The 19,523-nt window shown below is 56.9% G+C and overlaps 2 protein-coding genes across 2 annotated transcripts; both read right to left on the bottom strand.

Annotated features, from left to right (window-relative positions):
• Window positions 1-1,837: 1,837 nt before the first annotated feature.
• LOC102445634 (sulfotransferase 2B1-like) lies at window positions 1,838-10,364 on the bottom strand. Its single transcript, XM_075915456.2, has 7 exons — window positions 10,226-10,364; window positions 8,200-8,350; window positions 7,381-7,589; window positions 6,898-7,024; window positions 5,565-5,659; window positions 4,765-4,945; window positions 1,838-3,343 (listed from the first exon to the last, which is right to left on the bottom strand). Exons 2-7 carry the CDS (start codon window positions 8,333-8,335, stop codon window positions 3,231-3,233), a joined length of 861 nt encoding a protein of 286 aa, XP_075771571.2. The 5' UTR covers window positions 8,336-8,350; window positions 10,226-10,364; the 3' UTR covers window positions 1,838-3,230.
• A 1,193-nt stretch (window positions 10,365-11,557) lies between these two features.
• On the bottom strand, window positions 11,558-18,403 carry LOC142823841 (sulfotransferase 2B1-like). Its single transcript, XM_089770353.1, has 7 exons — window positions 18,297-18,403; window positions 15,973-16,123; window positions 15,046-15,254; window positions 14,564-14,690; window positions 13,409-13,503; window positions 12,734-12,914; window positions 11,558-11,890 (listed from the first exon to the last, which is right to left on the bottom strand). The coding sequence occupies exons 2-7, from the start codon at window positions 16,106-16,108 to the stop codon at window positions 11,778-11,780; spliced, it is 861 nt and encodes a 286-aa protein (XP_089626479.1). The 5' UTR covers window positions 16,109-16,123; window positions 18,297-18,403; the 3' UTR covers window positions 11,558-11,777.
• Window positions 18,404-19,523: the final 1,120 nt, after the last annotated feature.

Raw genomic sequence — 19,523 nt, 5'->3', positions numbered from 1 at the left:
GACTCCCCATAATTTGTTCCCCACAACTTAAAGTCTAAGTAGCATAAGTTTGTTAAGTAGCATAAGCATATAAGAGTTTAGATTTTTTATTATTATTTGTTAAGATTGTTAGGCCCTAGAAAATTAGGCTTAGTGCAGTTATGCTAAAGCAGATGTAACAAAGGTTTCTGGGTAGTCCCTGGACAGAACTGGAGACAGGTTCAAGCAGAGATGCACCCTACACGCTTGCTCAAGTTGCAAAATGAGATAAGTAAGAAGCTGCATTTTTGTACCTGCTGTGATGAGGAACAGTTTGTTTTGAGAACTGATAAGGAGACTCCCTGTTTCTGCTCTCCCCCTGTTCGTTCCAAACTCCCTGTTTATGTTCTCCTTTGGCCATAACAAACTCTCTCCTTGTTGCCCAGTACCTGTCTTTTGGGCTGATAAGAAATTGCTGATGTATTATGAATTGCTTAAGGCCATGATGTATAGTTGGCCAGGTGTGCATGGATACTAAAGTTTCTAACCGATAAAGGAGGGTGGGTTGCTTGGGCAAATAGTCTATGACGCGACGGAACTGTCTATATAAGCCTACCTGTTAATGAAATCGGGGCTGGTTCTCTTTGGAGATGGGCCGCTCTCTATTGTTGTGTGCACCATTCAATAAAGAGCTTCTGATTGGATCTTGCTGGTGTTGCCTGTCTCTTTGCGGTCAGACAACGAACAGAGGCCGTCCGGGTTCGAGTCCCCGACAAGATTGTTAAATGTTTAGATTTATTATTATTGCCCCTTTAGAATATAATTCGTTAGCAATGTAATATTAGGTCATGTAACTTAGAACTGTTAAGAATATAATACTATGTAGCCAGAAACAGCTCCCTTCTCTGTGTCCTAGGGCAGGCTCAAACTTATTGTTACACAATTGACGCCGGTTCTCTTCAAAGCATTGTGAAACAATTAACCCTAATCCCAAAGTGAAACATTGTAACTATAACAGTAACTAACTCAGCACTCAGAGAGAGAATGTTTTAAGAAATGCCACCCAGAAACTTTTGTGACTTTTTGTAACCACAACTTTTGTATATGTAAAGTTATTATTATACAAAATACTGTCTGAGAAACATGAATTAGGGAATGTATGGAAGAGAGAGAGAGAGAGAGTGCTTGGATGATGAATGAATGGTTCTGAGAGGTGCCAGCCTGAGAATGCAGCAACAAAGGGCTGAAGAAGGCGTCAGGTGCCAAAAAGGTGTCAAGTGGAGAAAACCAAGTACTGGAGTCCACCAGATGAGATCACTGACGAGCACCTGACAGCCATCCTGGACATCAGCATGATGCAGCAATTCCCATAGACTGGCATTGGAAGAAATTCCTAGAAGAACTGGACTAAAAGGCTATGGAGTCAGAGTCCAAGGTTCTGCTGCCAGCCCACCAGGAGCTTCAGATGCGCATCTGATCAGGACTTCGCTCCCCACTCCCATCACTTGTGTACAGAGTACCCGGCCAGTATTCTGTCACAAGCAACATCCAGGCTGGGAACTATAACAAATACGCAGAACCTGGATGAATAGATGAATGATTGAATGAATGTTTATCTATCTATATAAAAGTGTATAAGGGTTAAGTAGTGATAGGAATAAGTAGCTAAACAACGGTTGTTTGCTTCTATCTTTTCTTTATTCGTTATTATTATCTTTACAAAATGTGGCTTTTTGCCTTATCCCCCTCATAAGAGCCTGCTTGCTTTTATTGGTACAACATTTTGGTGGAGAATGCGAAAGGGGGAATATTGGTAAAGAGCCTCAGGTATTGTGGACATTGGTGTGCACAAAGCTGACTCTACAGAGAGTGGTTCTAGTTTTTGTTGGTTTTTTTTCTTTTTTTTTTTCTTTTTTTGGTTAACCAAAGCCTGCTGACCTCCAGAGAATAGAGGCTTCACAAAAGAGCTCATAGTAAATAGAAGCTACGGTTATTTATTGAAATAATCTAGGCTGTGTAATTAGAAGCTACAATTATTGCAATAATTTAGGCTGTAAATAGAAGCTACGGTTATTCATTGAAATAATCTAGGCTGTGTAACTAGAAGCTACAATTATTGCAATAATTTAGGCTGTAAATAGAAGCTACGGTTATTCATTGATAGTCTAGGCTGCAAAAGTTCAGGGGTAATAAAGGAAACTACACACCTGTTAAAGATGTTTAAGAAGAGTCCAGGGAAAGCAGTCTCAGAGGGAGGCACGGAGTTTGAAGGAGCTCTAACCTCGCCTTTTATAAAATAAATAACACCCTTTATACAAATCCTTCAGAGATATGGGCACAGTCCTTGGATTGAACATGCCCTTGAAGATATTTGTAATATTTCTGACCTAGAGGATAGATTGGCACATTATATCCTCATGTACAAACCTTCTAATGCTGCCAAAGGAGATGCAGCAGCAATTTGGCTATTATGGGAGGCATGTCATGATAGTTACCTCTACTTAGCTACCTGCAGGTACATTTCTCAGTACTTTCCATATAAACTAGCCCAGTCCCATTGGTCTCCATGGGCAGTGTACCTTGTAAGGAGTGATGCGGATACGATGAAGTTGTTTAAACAAATATGTTGCAATGGTAGAAAAACGTGTGTGTCTGAAACCTGAAGGTGGTACTGGAGGTGCTTCTAATTTTTTTTAAAAGAGGTACTTTATAAAGGAAGGTTGAGAAACACTCCCCAAACCTTTCCTTCTGGCCTCCCTGTTTCCTTTCAATTTGACAATTTGGACAGCTCAGCTGTGTAGCAGGTTCAGGGCCCAGTCACATGGTGGTGGAGGGAGGGGGATGCAAATTTTGCTTTTGCCCCTGGGTTCATAACACCCTCGCTACACCTCTGCCTGCAGGCGAGGTCTCTGGCCAAAGGCACCTCCACCTTCCCCCAGCCCCCCACCTCCATGTCTCAGCACCGCCTTCCACGTAGACACATTATGGGAGGCAGATGCTGACAGAGCATCCAGGTGTCCGGACTAGGGGGTTCAGGCGCGGTGTGGTGTAAACAGACCCCCAGAGGGGGCGGGTTTTAATTTGGGAGGCCCAGAAAAGCAAGAAGGAAAGAGCAGGCGGGGGCAGAGAGAGGGGCCGAGTGTGTGTGGGGGGGACGGACAGGTCAGTAGTAGCTGAGGGGGAAGTACCGCAGACACCACTAGGGGGAGCTCTGGCTCCATGCCCCCCCCCAGCTCTGTACAGCCCCGTGTACCCCGCCTGAGCTGGGGGGGTCACTCGTCCCAGGGGAAGGTCCCGGCCAGGTCCTGCATCCGCTCTCGGTAAGCCCGGCCAAAGCGCTCGCTCTGCGCCACGGTGAAATGGTTCTTCCAGTCGCCAACCACCCCTGCGAAGCAGAGACACGGGTGGGCCAGCGGTCCTGGCGCCGGGGGCTGGGACAGTGCAGAGCCCCTCCCCCACAGCGCCCCCTACTGGGGGAGCATTTCCACAGCAGCCGGGCCATGTGCCTACAGGTGGGATGAGGGTCCACAGTGCTGGTGGGGGTGGCGGGGCAGGATGCCTGGGTTCTGTGCCAGCTTGGGGAGGGGAGTGCAGGCTAGTGGTTAGGGTGGGGAAGGGGGACAGTGAGCCAGGACGACTCCCGGGGTCTTTCCTTGGCTCTGCAAAAGGGAGCGAATGATCCCAGTTTGCCCACTAGGATGCTGGGGTCAGAATCTGGCCCTGACCCCACGGCACTCAGGGGAGGCAGGTCTGGTCGTCCCCCTCATCTGCCCCTTCAGCAGCCCCCCCGCCCCTCCGACGGGCACTATCTATCCCCGTTCTACGGCTACACCCCGCAGGCCCACCCTGGCTGCCAGCACCCAGCCACTGTCTCTGGTGTGGGGCCCCCGCTTCCCCTCCCCAGAACCCGGTCGGCACCTGTCCACCCCCCTCATGAAAGGGCACCGCCCTATTTCTACTCGCTGTAGAGCCGCCTCCCACTATGGGGCAGGGACGTCATCCGCACGGGTAACATTTTCATGATGCCTCAGTGTGCCTCAGTTTCCCTCTCTCCTTTGCTCCGGGTGGGGTGGAGCGGGGACTAGACTGGACGGTGCATTGAGGAACTGTCCCAAGGGAGGCACCGGAAACCCCGACCCTGAACAATTGACGCACAACGGCAGGAAGTGCCGGCAAACTCAGCGGTGGAATCTCCATGGCAACAGGAGATTCGAATCCACTTCCTGCTAGTCCCTCCTAGTGCTCCCCCCGGGTCCCACACCCCAGCTCCCCACGGGGGGTACTAGGGCTCAGCTTGAGTCAGGCCCCCACCCCGGGCGCTGCCATGTAGACGCAGCCCTGCCGGCTTCAGGCTCCGGAAGTCCAGCCCCTGATCCTCCAGGCCGGAGGGCTCGCGTCTACACGGCAGTGCCATCGGGTGCGAACCCCGGGCCCTGGTTTGACGCAGGCTCGGGTTGCCGGAGGGCACTAGGACGCCTGGGTTCAGCCCCAGGGTCACTCTGGAGTGTGGACGCTCCGGCCAGGGGTGGGTGGCTCCACTTCTACTAACCCTGGGGGGCAGCACCGTGTAGACAGGACCCAGTCTGGAATCGAAGCACGTCGGGGGGGGGAGAAAGGATTCCACCGAGCTTGGGTCCTCCAGCCTCCCCCCTACAGTGGGCACATGTTGGGGGAGGGGCTGGCAGGGGGTCACGTTGCCAGGGAGGTCTCACGGCCCTATCTGGGGTAGTGCAGCCTGGCTGGAGGGGCAGGGGCGAGTGCAGGGAGCGGGCACAGGACGGGCACCGGGACCCCGCCTCTGCCCACCTTTCCTGAGGAAGCTGCCCTTGGTTTTGTCCAGGATGTTACCAGGCAGCAGGCTGTAGTTGGCCATGGGGTTGTCCCGCATGGCCTGGAAGGAGGCGTTCTGCACCACGGAGGCCAGGGCGGCGTCGGATAAATCCTTGCCCAGGAAGCGGCAGATCCGCCCCACGCTGCCCCGCAGGTCCTGTGCAAGGTGGAGAAAGGGGGGGCAGCCGCGTGCCCTGGTCAGGGGGGCACCCGCCTGCACCTCACTGCCTTGTCCCAGCCCCCGCTGCTCCCCATCAGCCCAAAACCTCCCTTCTCCCCCCTACTTCCCCTCCCCAGACCCCTTCCTTCTGCCCCCCACTTTCCCTCCCAAGAGCGTTCCCCTCCCCAGACCACTTTCTTCTGCCCCCCAATTGCTCTCCCCAGAGCCTTTCCTTTTGCCCCCACCCCCCGTTCTCCTCCCCAGACACCTGCCTTTTGCCCCCCAGTTTCCCACTGTGCTCGGACTCCCTCCCCAGACTCCGCTGGTCTGCCCCCCCGAGTTCCCCTCCCCAGACCTCTCTTTTTCACTCCCGCAGTTGCCTTACACAGACACCTTCTTCTGCCCCCCTTTTCCCACTCTGGTGGGATTCCCACCCCAGACCCCTTCCTTCTGTCTTCCAGATGCCCTCACTGCTGTCCCTTCACTTTGCAGCCCCTTTCTCTCCCATCCAGCCTAGGCGGGGTCCCTCCAATCCTGGAACATCCTCGACCATACTCCCCACGCCACCCCTTGGTCCCTTCCCCACTGCGCTCGCCCCCTCCCCCTCCTGCCCCACCTCCTGCAGCTCCTCGTAGCTGATGCAGAAGAAGTTCTCGCGGCCCCGCAGCCCCAGCCAGCCCTTCACGTGGTCGAACCAGGAGCCGTACAGAACTGGAAATGCAAAGGGGGGGGGGGATGTCACCCCGGGGAACTGCCCCCCACATCGGGGGAGGGGGCTTCCTTCCCCAGCTAGTAGCTGTAGGGAGGATTCCAGAGTAGGGAAGAGAGCTGCAGGCAGAACCTGGCCCTGGCCCGGATGTGACTCTGGATTGAGCCTGGGGGAGCCGAGCTCCGAATCTGACCTGACCCCACTGCAACGAAGGGACGCTCCAGATCGGCTCGACCCCAGAGGAGCTGAGAGATGTACTGGGGTCGTAGCCTGGCTGGAGAGCAGACTGAGGTCAGGGTGAAGGCACCCAAACTACAGCTCCCATGATGCACCGCAGCAACATGGCGCCCGAGATAGACTGCAGTGCCTCATGGGAGTGCCTGACCACAGTGCACCATGAACTATTGTTCCCCTGACTCACTTACCTCTCTCACCCAAGCTGCCTGGCCAGATTACCGCTCCCATGATGCACCACTGGGTTGCAGTGCACCCTGGGAGATGTAGTCCAGCGGGAGAGTTTCAGCCCATTGAGGAGACTAGGAATGTGAGTGTGATGATGCTTTGGGGTTCTCCCGACTCCTGCACCCCCGTAGTGGCACAAACAGACTCTGGGATTGAGGAAGTTTATTGCTTCTCCAAGGATGCAGCACAGCACAGATGTAATCTAGTTACAAGGCCAGGCCTAGGATGCCTCAGCCCCCCTTGAGATGGGGGGAGACTGTGCCCCTAAATCCCAGCCCCCTTGCTTAGGCTGCCTCTTCCACGATTCCAGACAGAAACTAAAACTCTTCCAGCCCTGCCCCCCAGCCCGCTTTGTCTCTCCCTGGGAGGCTGAGCCTGGGTGTCTGGGTTAATCCACATTTGGGAGTCAGCGAGAATCAGAAACTTTCTGCATGAAAATGTGCTCCCCTCCTCCCCCCGCTATGGAAAAATCTTTTTACATGGGGCCCAACACAGGACCCGGAGGGGGGGGGGGGGTACACTGGGCATGTGGGCGGGGATAGGGAGTAGGCTCACAAAGTGTTTAAAGTTGGTCTGAAGAAGATGGGGGAGGCCCATCCCCCGTCCAGCAATAAATTCTGCCCCATGCCAGTCTCCACATCAGTTCTGCCCCTCCCCCGTCCTCCTGCCTCTCCGGAGGTTCCTTCTCCCCTTTCCAGGCTGGCAGGAGCAGAGGCTCCTTGCCCCACAGCCAGGACTGGGGGTGAGGGCTCCCCCTGCCACCCTACATACCACTCACCCTCCCCTTGCAGGAAGGCACCCAGTAGCTCCTCCAGGGACTCTGGCTCTTCCAGGAAGTTTGCCAGCTTGGAGAAATGATAGAGGGAAACCAGCAGGTCCTTGGGGTTACGGAAGGTGTAGATGACCTGCAAGAAGGTGCTTATAGTAACCCCAGTCCTAGGGGGCTGGCAGTCAGTACCCCATAACCTGTCCCTGGTGGGGGGTGGTCGCAATTGTGAGGAAGCAGGTTATAGATGAGGGTTCCTTGCTCTAACCACTAGACCCCACTCCTGCCCCTCAGCTGGGCGAGAACCCAGGACATCTAGAGCCCTCTGGGGTAACTACTAGGCCACCGTGCCATAAGCAGAACCGCTGCCCTTAGGATCCTGGAGAATGGGGAGGGTGGAGCGAGACCCCTGAGCCTTCTCCCACAACCAGGTAAGGGAGCTACCACTTGGGATCCCGGAATGGGGGGCCGGGGAGCCCCTCATGCCCATTTCACCTTGGCTTTGGAGCCCCAGAAGGATTTGGGAAAGAGCTGGATGGGCAGGTGGGAGCTGATGAGGCGGGGAGGCTTTGCAGACTTCAGCTTCTCCAGAGCATTAGGGGACTCGAGCCAGGGAGACCGATCCCAGATGGGCACACTGCGGCACCAGGACGGGTCCCCCTGCTGCCAGATGAGGCTCAGGATCTCTATCATCCAGTTGGTACCTAGGATAGGAGCAAAACACAGGTGCAGCCTGCTCCCCTCCCACAGCCGGGGAGAGACCCAGCCCCACCCTGCTCTAACCACTAGACTCCACTCCCCTCTCAGAACCAGGGACACTAGAACCACTAGAACAGGGCTGGGGAACCTTTTTTGGGTCAGGGCCACTGGCTCACAGAAAAATCAGTCAGGGACTGCAAACAAGTGAGAAACAAAAAACAAACCAACCAACCCATCCATCCATCCATCCATCACCAGGAACCCCGAGCCTCTGGGGATGGAGCCAGGCAAGCCAGGGGCTGCATCTGGCCCCCAGGCCTCATGCTCCCCAACCCTCCCCAACTGGGGAGAGAACCCAGGAGTCCCGGCTTTCAGCTCCTCCTGCTCTAACCACTAGACCCTGCTCCACTCCCTGAGCCAGGTAGAAAAACAGAAAGATTTTACCCCTGGGTTTTTGCTGTACATGTAAGACGGCCCCCAGGCTGTAGCATGGGGTGGAGTTGAGGAGATTAGAACAGGGCAGGACTGGGAAGTAGGGTTCCTGGATTTACTCCCCAGCTTTGGGAGGGGAGCGGGGCCTAGTGGGTGGAGCTGTGGGGCAGGGAGGGTCCCTACCTGACTTGGGGTAGGTAACAGTAAAGGCGTCGTCATCCAGCACCTGGAAGCGGTTCCCTACGAAGTCGATGGTCTCGGGGTCATAGATCTCTGCGGGCAAGGGGATCCCCTTGTAGGAGAAGCTGTGTCTGAGCATCACGGTGGCAGCTCCCTGTGGGCAGGCAGAGGATCTGGCTTAACGGCGCCGCATTGCCTGGGGGCACGGCCTGCCCATGCAGTCAGGTGCCGTATCCCGGGGCAGGGGGCACGTGGAGCCCACTTCCCGTCCTAGGGCTGAAGACAGAGCCCAGGCGTCCTGCTTCCCAGCTCCCGCCCCCCACTCCCCAGCTCTAACCGCTGGGCCTCACTCCTCTCCTAGAGTCAGGGATAGAACCCAGGCATCCTGGCCCCTCTCTTCCACCTGGGACTGTCCTAGGCACCACCTGGGGCTGTTGAGTCGTAGGCCCCCTGCACGTCCCCAGGACCCCAAGGGAACTCAGCCCTAGAGGAGACAGGTCCCCAAAAAACGTATCTGCTCTGCCGAAAAAATATTCGGCAGAGCAGACACTTTCCTTGGCAGAACCATTCTGGATGTTGGTTGACACCTGTTCTGGGGCTCAAATTGGCCTCTGCCGTCCAGCTCTGCGGTTTCTCTCTGCGGTTTGGTTTGGAAGCTTTTCTGGGTGAGCAGGGCAACTTGCAAGTGTGTGGCCCAAGGGGATTTTGCAGTGACCGGGCCCAGGCAGAGTCGTCCAGAGCCGTGTTTCTCAACCTTTCTTTTTTAGAAAGTACCCCCAGTACCTACAGTTCTCACACACCCAACTTTTTATTCTACCATTGCAACACATTTGTGTAAACGTTCTCCTAGCCGGGCGGGCGATGACATTTTTGGATGGAAAAAGCACAAAAACAATAAAGAACTGTCAGCCTTAAGCAAACCTTCCATTTTCTTCAATTTTCAGTTGTGGCGATGCACCATCCCCTTCCTCTCCCCCAGACGTCTCTAGAGTACCCCGGCTTCTCAGGGAATCCCTCCTTTACGGCTGTCGGCTTTTCCCCAGGAGCAGCCAAGCCACTCGGAGACAAAAGGGATCCTCTCCAAATGGACTTTATCCCTTAGCAAAGAACATGGCGGACTTTTCTCCTGGCACAGTGTCTTCCACACAGGACGAGAGCGAGCGCAAAGTAATTTGTTCTTTGCGCAGCACCCGACTGCAATTTTCCCGGAGACAGACGGACGAGGGTCTCTCTTCGGTCCCGTTTCATCACAAATGGGACTAGCCCCTCCTAAAGCGGCGGTGGGGGCGGTAGATGCGGGTGGTTGGTTCCCCCTCCCGAGACCAGAGCAAACGGCTGCTCCGAACGAGGCACCTTTGCAGCCAGAGTTGCCGGGGCCGGGGAACCTTTTTTGGGTCGGGGGCCCAGGACCCAGGCAGGAATGAGTCGGGGGCTGCACACAAGTGTGAAGCCAAAAAACCAAACCGACCAAAACACCCAAACAAACCCCACGCTGACCCAGGCCACCATTGAGAAGGACTCTCCCCACAGTCCCTCCCCACACACCCCAGAGTCTAGGGGAGCCCAGCCTAGACGACTGTGTGTGCTCCAGCCTTATGGTGATGTGCAGAGAGGAGGGGGGCTAGAGGGCTAGTGCTGGCTCCCCAAGGATAAGGGGGGGCCCCTAAGCCTCAGGGGCCAGATCCAGGCAAGCCGGGGGCCGGATCCCGAGATTTTCCATCCTTGCTCTAAGCTCATGTAGCACTTCTCCTTTACTGAGGGGTCGACCCTCGGTTAGTCAGCCTGCGAGTGGTCACTCCCTTCCAGCCGCGTGCTCCCTTTTAATCCACTGACTAAAATGTCAAGCTGACAACATCATAATCAGCCACCAGTGGGGAGGGGGGGGACAATTTCACACCCTCCCCCGGTTTTCACACCCTCCCTAGAGTTGCCAGGTGTCTAGAATTGCCCCATACAATCCGGTATTTTCACCTCCTGTCTGGTAAAAAAATTCACAAAATAGTAGACACCTAAAATGTTCAGCACTTACGGATTTTTTTCCCGGTCTGGAGGCGAAAACCCTGGGTGCTTAGCAGGTTACGCAGGGGAACTGTCCGGCCCAGCGCACGGAGGCAGGATTGTGAGCAGCTGCCAGCAGCTTGTTTGGACCAAAAAGCGTGAAAAGCATTTCTTAAAGGGGCCACGCTGGGTTTTTATTTATTTATTTATTTATTTAGTTTGGCTTTAATGACTCTCAGGGTCAATTTTTTTTCCTCATCAACTTTGGTCTCCCCCCCTTTTGCTAGCTGCAAGCTGGGCAGCTAGCAGTTTTGGTAAAAATAGATCAGACGTGTGCACACAGTGCCCGCTCTTCCTCAGCTGCGGCTGGACGATCAGCACCTCAGTTGAAAGGAGTTGGCATTACTGAGGGATCGATCACCCCACGTTTTGTTGTGGATTTTCCAAAGAAAATGCTGGTGTTTTCTATAGGTCAGCCACCTCTCCCAGTCCTACCAGAGACTTGGCATTAACGTGGCTTTCCCAACTAAAAGTCTTATACCTGTTTGGACGCTGTGATTGTGAATATCTGGCGAGGGCGTCTGCAAAGAGCAAGGCTGGCCTTGACTCTGGATATCGATGGCTTCCGTTGAGTGGCTTGTGTCAAATTTGGAAGAGCAGCTCAGCCAAACCTCTCTCCTTTGCTTAGGGACAGAATCTCACAGCAGCCTGAAGGAAAAAGGCCTCCTGGCAGCCAGAAAGCCGCGCTTGCAGGGTACCCTCAGCCATTGGCTACTTAGCGCTTCACGTGCCTTCAAGGAGGTGAAGGTGATTCTCGTGCTGTGTGTTAGTTTTAGTTGAAAGATTTTTCTGAGTGTTATGTTAACAGGTAAGTTAATCTCTTACGTGCTCTGACATAGCAAAGGAGGTGGGGGGAGGGGAAATTGCTCCTCTGCTCCCCCCATCAGACCTCGGCTCGCCTGCTCCTCCTCCGCTCACCACTGCCAGCTGAAGCCTCCCCCCTGTCTCTCCACCCCCAGCCCCACCCTTTTTGCTCTTCAACAGGGGGATGGTGCCCGCGCCAAACTGGAGGGAGTGGGGGAAGACACGGTACAATCCCCCCCCTCTCCACCCGGGGTGGGCTCAGCTGCGTGGCAGGTTCAGGGCCCTGCCACGTGGTGGTGGAGGGAAGGGGATGCAAATTTTGCTTTTGCCCCTGGGTGCATAACACCCTCACTACACCCCTGCCTGCAGGCAAGGTCTCTGGCTGAAGGCGCCTCCACACACCCCCTTATCTCAGCACCACCTCCCAGGTAGACTCATTGGGGGAGGCAGATGCTGACAGAGCTTCCAGGCTTCCAGACTAGGGGGTTTAGGCGCGGAGTGGTGTAAACAGACCCCCAGAGGGGACGCGTTTTAATTTGGGAGGCCCAGAAAAGCAGGAAGGAAAAGGAAGGCGGGGGCAGGGAGAGGGGCCGAGTCGGGGGGGACAGGTCAGTAGCAGCTGAGGGGGAAGTACCGCAGGACACCACTAGGGGGAGCACTGGCTCCATGCCCCCCCCCCATCTATGTACAGCCCCGTGCACCCCGCCTGAGCTGGGGGGTCACTCGTCCCAGGGGAAGGTCCCGGCCAGGTCCTGCATCCGCTCTCGGTAAGCCCGGCCAAAGCGCTCGCTCTGCGCCACGGTGAAATGGTTCTTCCAGTCGCCAACCACCCCTGCGAAGCAGAGACACGGGTGGACCAGCGGTCCTGGCGCCGGGGGCTGGGACAGCGCAGAGCCCCTCCCCCACAGCGCCCCCTACTGGGGGAGCATTGCCACAGCAGCCGGGCCACGTCCCTACAGGGGGGATGAGGGTCCACAGTGCTGGCGGGGGTGGCGGGGCAGGACGCCTGGGTTCTGCGCCAGCTCGGGGAGGGGAGTGCAGGCTAGTAGTTAGAGTGGGGAGGAGGAGCTGGGAGCCAGGACGACTCCCGGGGTCTTTCCCTGGCTCTGCAAAGGGAGTGAATGACCCCAGGTTGCCCTCTGGGATGCTGGGGTCAGAATCTGGCCCTGACCCCACGGCACTCAGGGGAGGCAGGTCTGGTCACCCCACTCATCTGCCCCTTCCGCAGCCCCCCCACCTCTCCGACGGGCGCCATCTATCCCCGTTCTCCGGCTACACCCCGCAGGCCCACCCTGGCTGCCAGCACCCAGCCACTGTCTCTGGCGTGGGACCCGCCTGCCCCTCCCCAGAACCCAGTCGGCACCTGTTCACCCCCCTCATTAAGGGGCAGCGCCCTATTTCTACTCGCTGTAGAGCCGCCTCCCGCTACGAAGCACGTCGGGGGGGGGGGGGGGGAAGGATTCCACTGGGCTTGGTTCCTACTGCCTGCCCCCTACAGTGGGCACAGGTTGGTGGGAGAGGCTGGCAGGGGGGTCACGTTGCCAGGGATGCCTCGCAGCCCTGTCTGGGGTAGTGCAGCATGGCTAGAGCCAGACCCCCGGGCTTGGGGGGGGCCATGTGAGAGGGGTGCAGGGAGCGGGCACAGGACGGGCACCGGGACCCCGCCTCTGCCCACCTTTCCTGAGGAAGCTGCCCTTGCTTTTGTCCAGGATGTTATCAGGCACCAGGCTGTAGTTGGCCATGGGGTTGTCCCGCATGGCCTGGAAGGAGGCGTTCTGCACCACGGAGGCCAGGGCGGCGTCGGCTAAATCCTTGCCCAGGAAGCGGCAGATCCGCCCCACGCTGCCCCGCAGGTCCTGTGCGAGGCGGAGAAAGGGGGCAGGGCGGCCACGTGCCCTGGTGAGGGGGGCACCTGCCTGCACCTCACTGCGTTGTGCCAGCCCCCGCTGCTCCCCACCGGCACAAAACCTCCCTTCTCCCCCCTACTTCCCCTCCCCAGACTCCTTCCTTCTGCCCCCCATTTCCCCAGTATGGTGGGACTCCATCCCCAGACTCCTTCCTTATGCCCCCAATTTCCTTCCCCAGACCAATCTCTACTCCCCCCCAAGTTCCCCACTCTACTGGGACTCCCTCTCCCACCCCTTCCTTCTGCCCCCCCAGTTCCCCTCCCCAGACTCTTGCCTTCTGCCTCCCTGATTCCCTCACTATTGTCCCTTCACTTTGCGGCCTCTTTCTCCCCCATCCAGCCCAGGCACGGTCCCCGCCATCCTGGAACATCCTCAACCAATCCCCCCACCCATCCCTAGGTCCTCTGGCCCCGCTGCGATCGACCCTCCCCGTCCTGCCCCACCTCCTGCAGCTCCTCGTAGCTGATGCAGAAGAAGTTCTCACGACCCCGCAGCCCCAGCCAGCCCTTGACGTGGTCGAACCAGGAGCCGAACTGAACTGGAAATGTAAGGGGGGGAGGGTGTCACTCCGGGGAACTGCCCCACAGATCGGGAGCGGGGGGGTCCTACCCCAGCCAGTAGCTGTAGGCGGGATTCGGGAGCAGGGAGTGGAGCTGAAGGGAGAACCTGGCCCTGCCCGGAGTGTGAGTCTGGGGGAGCCGAGCTCCGAATCAGACCCTGTCCCCACGGCAACGAAGGGACGCTCCAGATCGGCTCGACCCCAGAGGAGCTGAGAGATGTACTGGGGTCGTAGCCTGGCTGGAGAGCAGACTGGGGACAGGGTGAAGGCACCCAAACTACAGCTCCCATGATGCATGGCAGCAGTAGGGCACCCGAGATAGACTGCAGTGCCTCATGGGAGTGCCTGACCACAGTGCACCATGAACTATTGTTCCCCTGATTCACTCTCTACCAAGCTGCCTGGCTAGATTACAGCTCCCATGATGCACCACTGGGTTGCAGTGCAGCCTGGGAGATGTAGTCCAACTGGAGAGTTTCAGCCCATTGAGGAGACAAGGAAGGTGAGGTTGCTTTTCCCAAAATGCACTGCACTGGCTGGGTGGGAGAGGCTGTAATGCAGTGCATCATGGGAGGGCTTGTCCATGATGCAGCATGGGAAATGTAGTCCGGTCAGAGAAGGGACAAGGGACAGGGTGTGGCATTGTGTTTCCAAATAGAGATTTCTTGAGGGTTGGTTTTGACGGAAAAAAAAATCTAATTTCTCCATCAGAAGCAGAAATTTTCTGCATAAAAATGTGCTGCCCCCCCCCCCCCTAGAAAATCTTTTTACACAGAGACCCAACACAGGAGCCCCGGGGGTGGGCCCACACTGGGCAGCTGGGCAGGGACGGGGGGTAGGCTCACAAAGTGTTTAACCCCCCAACACCTCTTTAATTCTGCCCCATGCCAGTCTCCACATCAGTTCTGCCCCTCCCCCTGTCCTCCTGCCTCTCTGGAGGTTCCTTCCCCCCTTCCCAGGCTGGCACGAGCAGAGGCTCCCTGCCCCACAGACAGGACTGGGGGTGAGGACTCCCCCTGCCACCTCACACACCACTCACCCTCCCCTTGCAGGAAGGCACCCAGTAGCTCCTCCAGGGACTCTGGCTCTTCCAGGAAGTTTGCCAGCTTGGAGAAATGACAGAGGGAAACCAGCAGGTCCTTGGGGTTACGGAAGGTGTAGATGACCTGCAAGAAGGTGCATAAGCAATGCTTGTCCTGGGGGGCTGGCAGCCAGGACCCCTCAACTGTCCCTGGTGGGGGGTGGTCGCAATTGTGAGGAAGCAGGTTGTAGATGAGGGTTCCTTGCTCTAACCACTAGACCCCACTCCTCCCCCTCAGCTGGGTGAGAACCCAGGACATCTAGCACCCCTTGTGCTAACTACTAGGCCATTGTGCCACAAGCAGAACCGCTGCCCTTAGGATCGTGGAGAATGGGGAGGGTGGAGCGAGACCCCCTGAGCCTTCTCCTACAACCGGGTAAGGGAGCTACCATTTGGGATCCCGGAATGGGGGGCCGGGGAGCCCCCCACGCCCATTTCACCTTGGCTTTGGAGCCCCAGAAGGATTTGGGAAAGAGCTGGATGGGCAGGTGGGAGCTGATGAAGCGGGGGGGCTTTGCAGCCTTCAGCTTCTCCAGGCTACCAGGGGCCTCGAGCCAGGAGCCCCGCTCCCAGATGGGCACACTGCGGCACCAGGACGGGTCCCCCTGCTGCCAGATGAGGCTCAGGATCTCCATCATCCAGTTGGAACCTAGGATGGGAGCAAAAAACAGGTGCAGCCTGCTCCCCTCCCACAGCCGGGGAGAGACCCAGCCCCACCCTGCTCTAACCACTAGACCCCACTCTCCTCCCGGAGCCAGGGAGAGAACCCAGGAGTCCTGGCTCCCAGACCCACTCTGCTGTAAGCCCTAGACTCCACTCTCCTCTCAGAATCAAGGACAGAGTCCAGCAGTCTTGGCATCCAGCCAAGTCCTTATCTAACCACTAGAACAGGGGTGGGGAACCTTTTTTGGGTCAGGGCCACTGGATCACAGAAAAATCAGTCAGGGGCTGCAAACAAGTGAGAAACAAAAAACAAACCAACCAACCCATCTGTCACCAGGAGCCCCGAGCCTCTGGGGATGGAGCCAGGCAAGCCAGGGGCTGCATCTGGCCCCCAGGCCTCATGCTCCCCACCTCTGCACTTGACCCTGCTGCCCTTCCACAGCTGGGGAAAAAAGCCAGGAGTCCTGGCTCCTAGCCCCTCCTGCTCTAACCACTAAACCCTGCTCCCCTCCCAGAGCCAGGCAGAGAAACAGCATGATTTTACCCCTGGGTTTTTGCTGTACATGTAAGATGCCCCCCAGGCTGTGGGATTGAGGGGATTAGATCAGGGCAGTACTGGGAAGCAGGGCTCCCGGATTCACTCCCTAGCTCTGGGAGGGGAGCGGGACCTAGTGGGTGGAGTCGTGGGGCGGGGGGGTCCCTACCTGACTTGGGGTAGGTAACACTAAAGATGTCGTCGTCCAGCACCTGGAAGCGGTTCCCTACGAAGTCGATGGTCTCGGGGTCATAGATCTCTGCAGGGAAGGGGATCCCCTTGCAGGAGAAGCTGTGTCTGAGCATCTCGGCCGCGGCTCCCTGCGGGTGGGCAGAGGGTCTGGCTTAACGGTGCCGCATTGCCTGGGGGCACGGCCTGCCCATGCAGTCAGGTGCCGTATCCCAGGGCAGGGGGCACATGGAGCCCACTTCCCATCCCAGGGCTGAGGACAGAGCCCAGGTGACCTGCTTCCCAGCTCCCGCCACCCACTCGCCAGCTCTAACCACTGGGCCTCACTCCTCTTCTAGTCAGGGATAGAACCCAGGCATCCTGGCCCCTCTCTTCCACCTGGGACTGTCCTGGGCACCACCTGAGGCTGTTGAGTCCTGGGCCCCCTGCATGTCCCCAGGACCCCAAGAGAACTCAGCCCTAGAGGAGACAGGCCGGGGACCCATTCCCTGCCCCCCATGCCAGCCACTCCCTGGGGCCGGATGCAGACTGGTGCCCCCTAGAGGGGAGAGACCCTGGCCTCAGTCTTCTGACGCCTCCAGTCGATCCCCCTTCAATAGCATCTTCCCCATGGCCCCTTCTCCACCCGTTTCCCGACAAAGGGATCACGGTCCCCCTCCCTCCTCTGCCCTTTGCTCCCGCTGCCTGGGAGCGGAAGGTCTGGTCACCCTGGTCCTCTCTCTTCTGCCCTGGGTGCAATTGCTGGCCAGCACCAGTTGGCTGCCAAGCTGGCGTGTCTCTCCTTATATTCAGTTGCTGAACTCCCCAGTCCCCAGGCTGTTGTCCGGGGCCCAGGCTGCTAGGCGAAGGCACTCCTGGCCCGGAGCCCCAACACACTCCCCGCCCTCCGCCATCACCTTGCTACACACACAGCACACAGGGAAACTGAAGGACACGCTGCGCTTCTGCAAACCATTAATAAAATCCCCACTATTGTCACTTTGTCACAGGGGGAGACAGGGTGGGGAACCCCCAAAGGAGTGTGTGATGGGCAGGGTCAGGCTGAGTCCCTGTAACAAAGTGGGGATTTTATTTTCCTTGGGATGTTGCATGTGCTCTCTACTGTCCTACAGGCTGCACCATTGACCTGTGGAACTCCTTGCCAAAGGATGTTATAAAGACGAGTGTTCAAAAAAGAACTAGATAGATTCATGGAGGTAGGTCCATTGATGGTTCCTATCCAGGATGGGCAGGGACGGTGTCTCTAGCTCCGTTTCTCTGGAGATGGATAACAGGAGAGGGATCAGGTGAGGATTCCCTGCTCTGTTCACTCCCTCTGGAGCACCTGGCATTGGCCACTGGGCAGACAGGACACTGGGCTAGATGGACCTTTGGTCTGACCCAGTCCGGCCAGTCTCATATTCTTATATTAAACCCTGTGTGTGTGCCTCAGTTTCCCTGGGCACTGCACCAATAGGGAAATAAGTACCTACAGCTCTCAGACACCCAACTTTTCTTTCTACCATTACAATGCATTTGTTTAAACCACTTACTCCTAATTAATAAAGCGCAGTAAACCTTAAACAAACATTCTGTTTTCTCCAAATTTCGGTTCTGGTGACGTACCCTCCCCACCTTCCCCTTCTTCCCCCCCGAAGTCTCTTGAGTTTTAAGGGTACTCCTACTTCTGGTTGAGAAACACTGGGCCAGAGGGATTCACTCAATGCTCATCATAAAGGAACCCGGCTCCCCAGGGAATCCCTCCTTTAGGGCTGGCGGCTTTTCCCCAGGAGCAGCCAAGCTAATCAGAGACAAAACGGATCCTCTCCAAATGGACTTTATCTGTTAGCAAAGAACATGGCGGACTTTTCTCCTGGCACAGTGTCTTCCACACAGGACAAGAGCGAGCACAAAGGAATTTGTTCTTTGCGCAGCTCCTGGCTGGGTCACCACAACCCTTCCGGTGACAGAAGGACGAGGGTCCCTCTTCGGTCCCGTTTCATCACAAATGGGACTCGCCCCTCCTAAAGCGGCGGTGGCAGACCCGGGTAGTTGGTTTCCCCTCCTGAGACCAGAGCAAAGAGCTGCCCCGAACGAGGCACCTTTGCAGTCAGAGTTGCTGAGGCTGGGGAACCTTTTTTAGGTCGGGAACCCGGGGATAAGGCCACAAACAACCTCCCCCAGTTTTCACACCCTTCCCCGGTTTTCACACCCTCCCTACAGTTGCCAGGTGTCTGGAATTGACCCAGACAATCTGGTATTTTCACCTCCTGTGTGGTAATAAAATTCACAAAATAGTGGACACTGAAAATGTTCAGCACTTACGGATTTTTTCCCGATCTGGAGGCGAAAGCCCTGGGTGCTTAGCAGGTTACGCAGGGGAACTGTCCGGCCCAGCGCACAGAGGCAAGAGGGTGGGCAGCTGCCAGCAGCTTGTTTGTGCCAAAAAGCCTGAAAAGCATTTCTTAAAGGGGCCACGCTGGGGTTTTTTATTTTATTTTTTGGGCTTGTCAGCTCTCGGGGTCCTTTTTTTTATTGCTCAGCAACTTTGGTCTCCCCCATTTTTTTTCAACATAATTTTTTCTCAGTGGGGTTTCTTTTTTGGAGGACTGTTCGGTATTTTTGTTTAAACCATCTGGCAACCCTAACCCTCCCCGGGTGTGTGTCTCCGTTTGTCGCTATGGGGCTGCTGTAGGACCACAGAATCCCTTGTGCCTCACGGGGAGGGGGTCTTTCCGGGGATTTCACCCCAGCCTGCCGTCGGAGAGCGTCTCTTCCCACCCTGCCTGCCGTGGCGAGGGAGAGGGCTGCACCTCCATCTCTCCCACGCCCGCCTTCCAACATTTCCCAGACCACTCGCACGGCCTCGCCATTCAGCCGGGCCGCCGCAGCGGAGCCCAAACGGCCGCTTGCTCTCCTTGCTCCCGCGCGGCGGCCCGGCGGAGCGGCGCCGAAGTCAGCCGAGTGCCACGGCGGGAGAGGAAGGGAGGAAGGCCGGTGACGTGCGCCGTGACAGCAGCTCCCGACTCTGCCCCCTGGCCGTGAACAGACCCTAGTCGGGGGGGAAGGCGGGGGAACAAGGGGGAGAGGGAGGTGGAGGATAACTGGGAGGCTGCAGGATCAGTGCTGGGGTGAAGGGAAACGGTGCAGGGGGGCAGCTGGTGTTCATAGGCAACCGCTCAGCCGGGCCACCGCATGGGGAGAATTGTGCAATGAAAAGTGAGTTTCCACTAGAAACAGGCCGTCTGTGGTAAGGTTTCCATTGAGACTCGTGGTCCATGGGCCAAAAAGCTTGAGGACCACTGCAACAGAGGCCTCTCCTCGCAAGAGACCGCTGCAGGCTCCCTGCTGCTCGACAAGAGCCCACAGAAATGTCAGGTCTGTTCCCACGGTGGTGAAATCGCCATGTTGCTCCAGTGCGGATGACGGACAGACTCTTTGTGAGTCTTCCTCATGCGGTGAGATGCCACGTGGAAACACTTGGTGCGTCCACAGAGAGGCAGGACGTTTCGTCTCTCTCCAGAGAGCGTTGTCATGACCCGTGTCTCTGGG

This window comes from Pelodiscus sinensis, chromosome 18, assembly GCF_052426305.1.
Source record: "Pelodiscus sinensis isolate ZL-2025 chromosome 18, ASM5242630v1, whole genome shotgun sequence".
Classification (NCBI taxonomy): domain Eukaryota; kingdom Metazoa; phylum Chordata; order Testudines; family Trionychidae; genus Pelodiscus; species Pelodiscus sinensis.
This window is presented reverse-complemented; position numbering and strand designations above follow the sequence as displayed.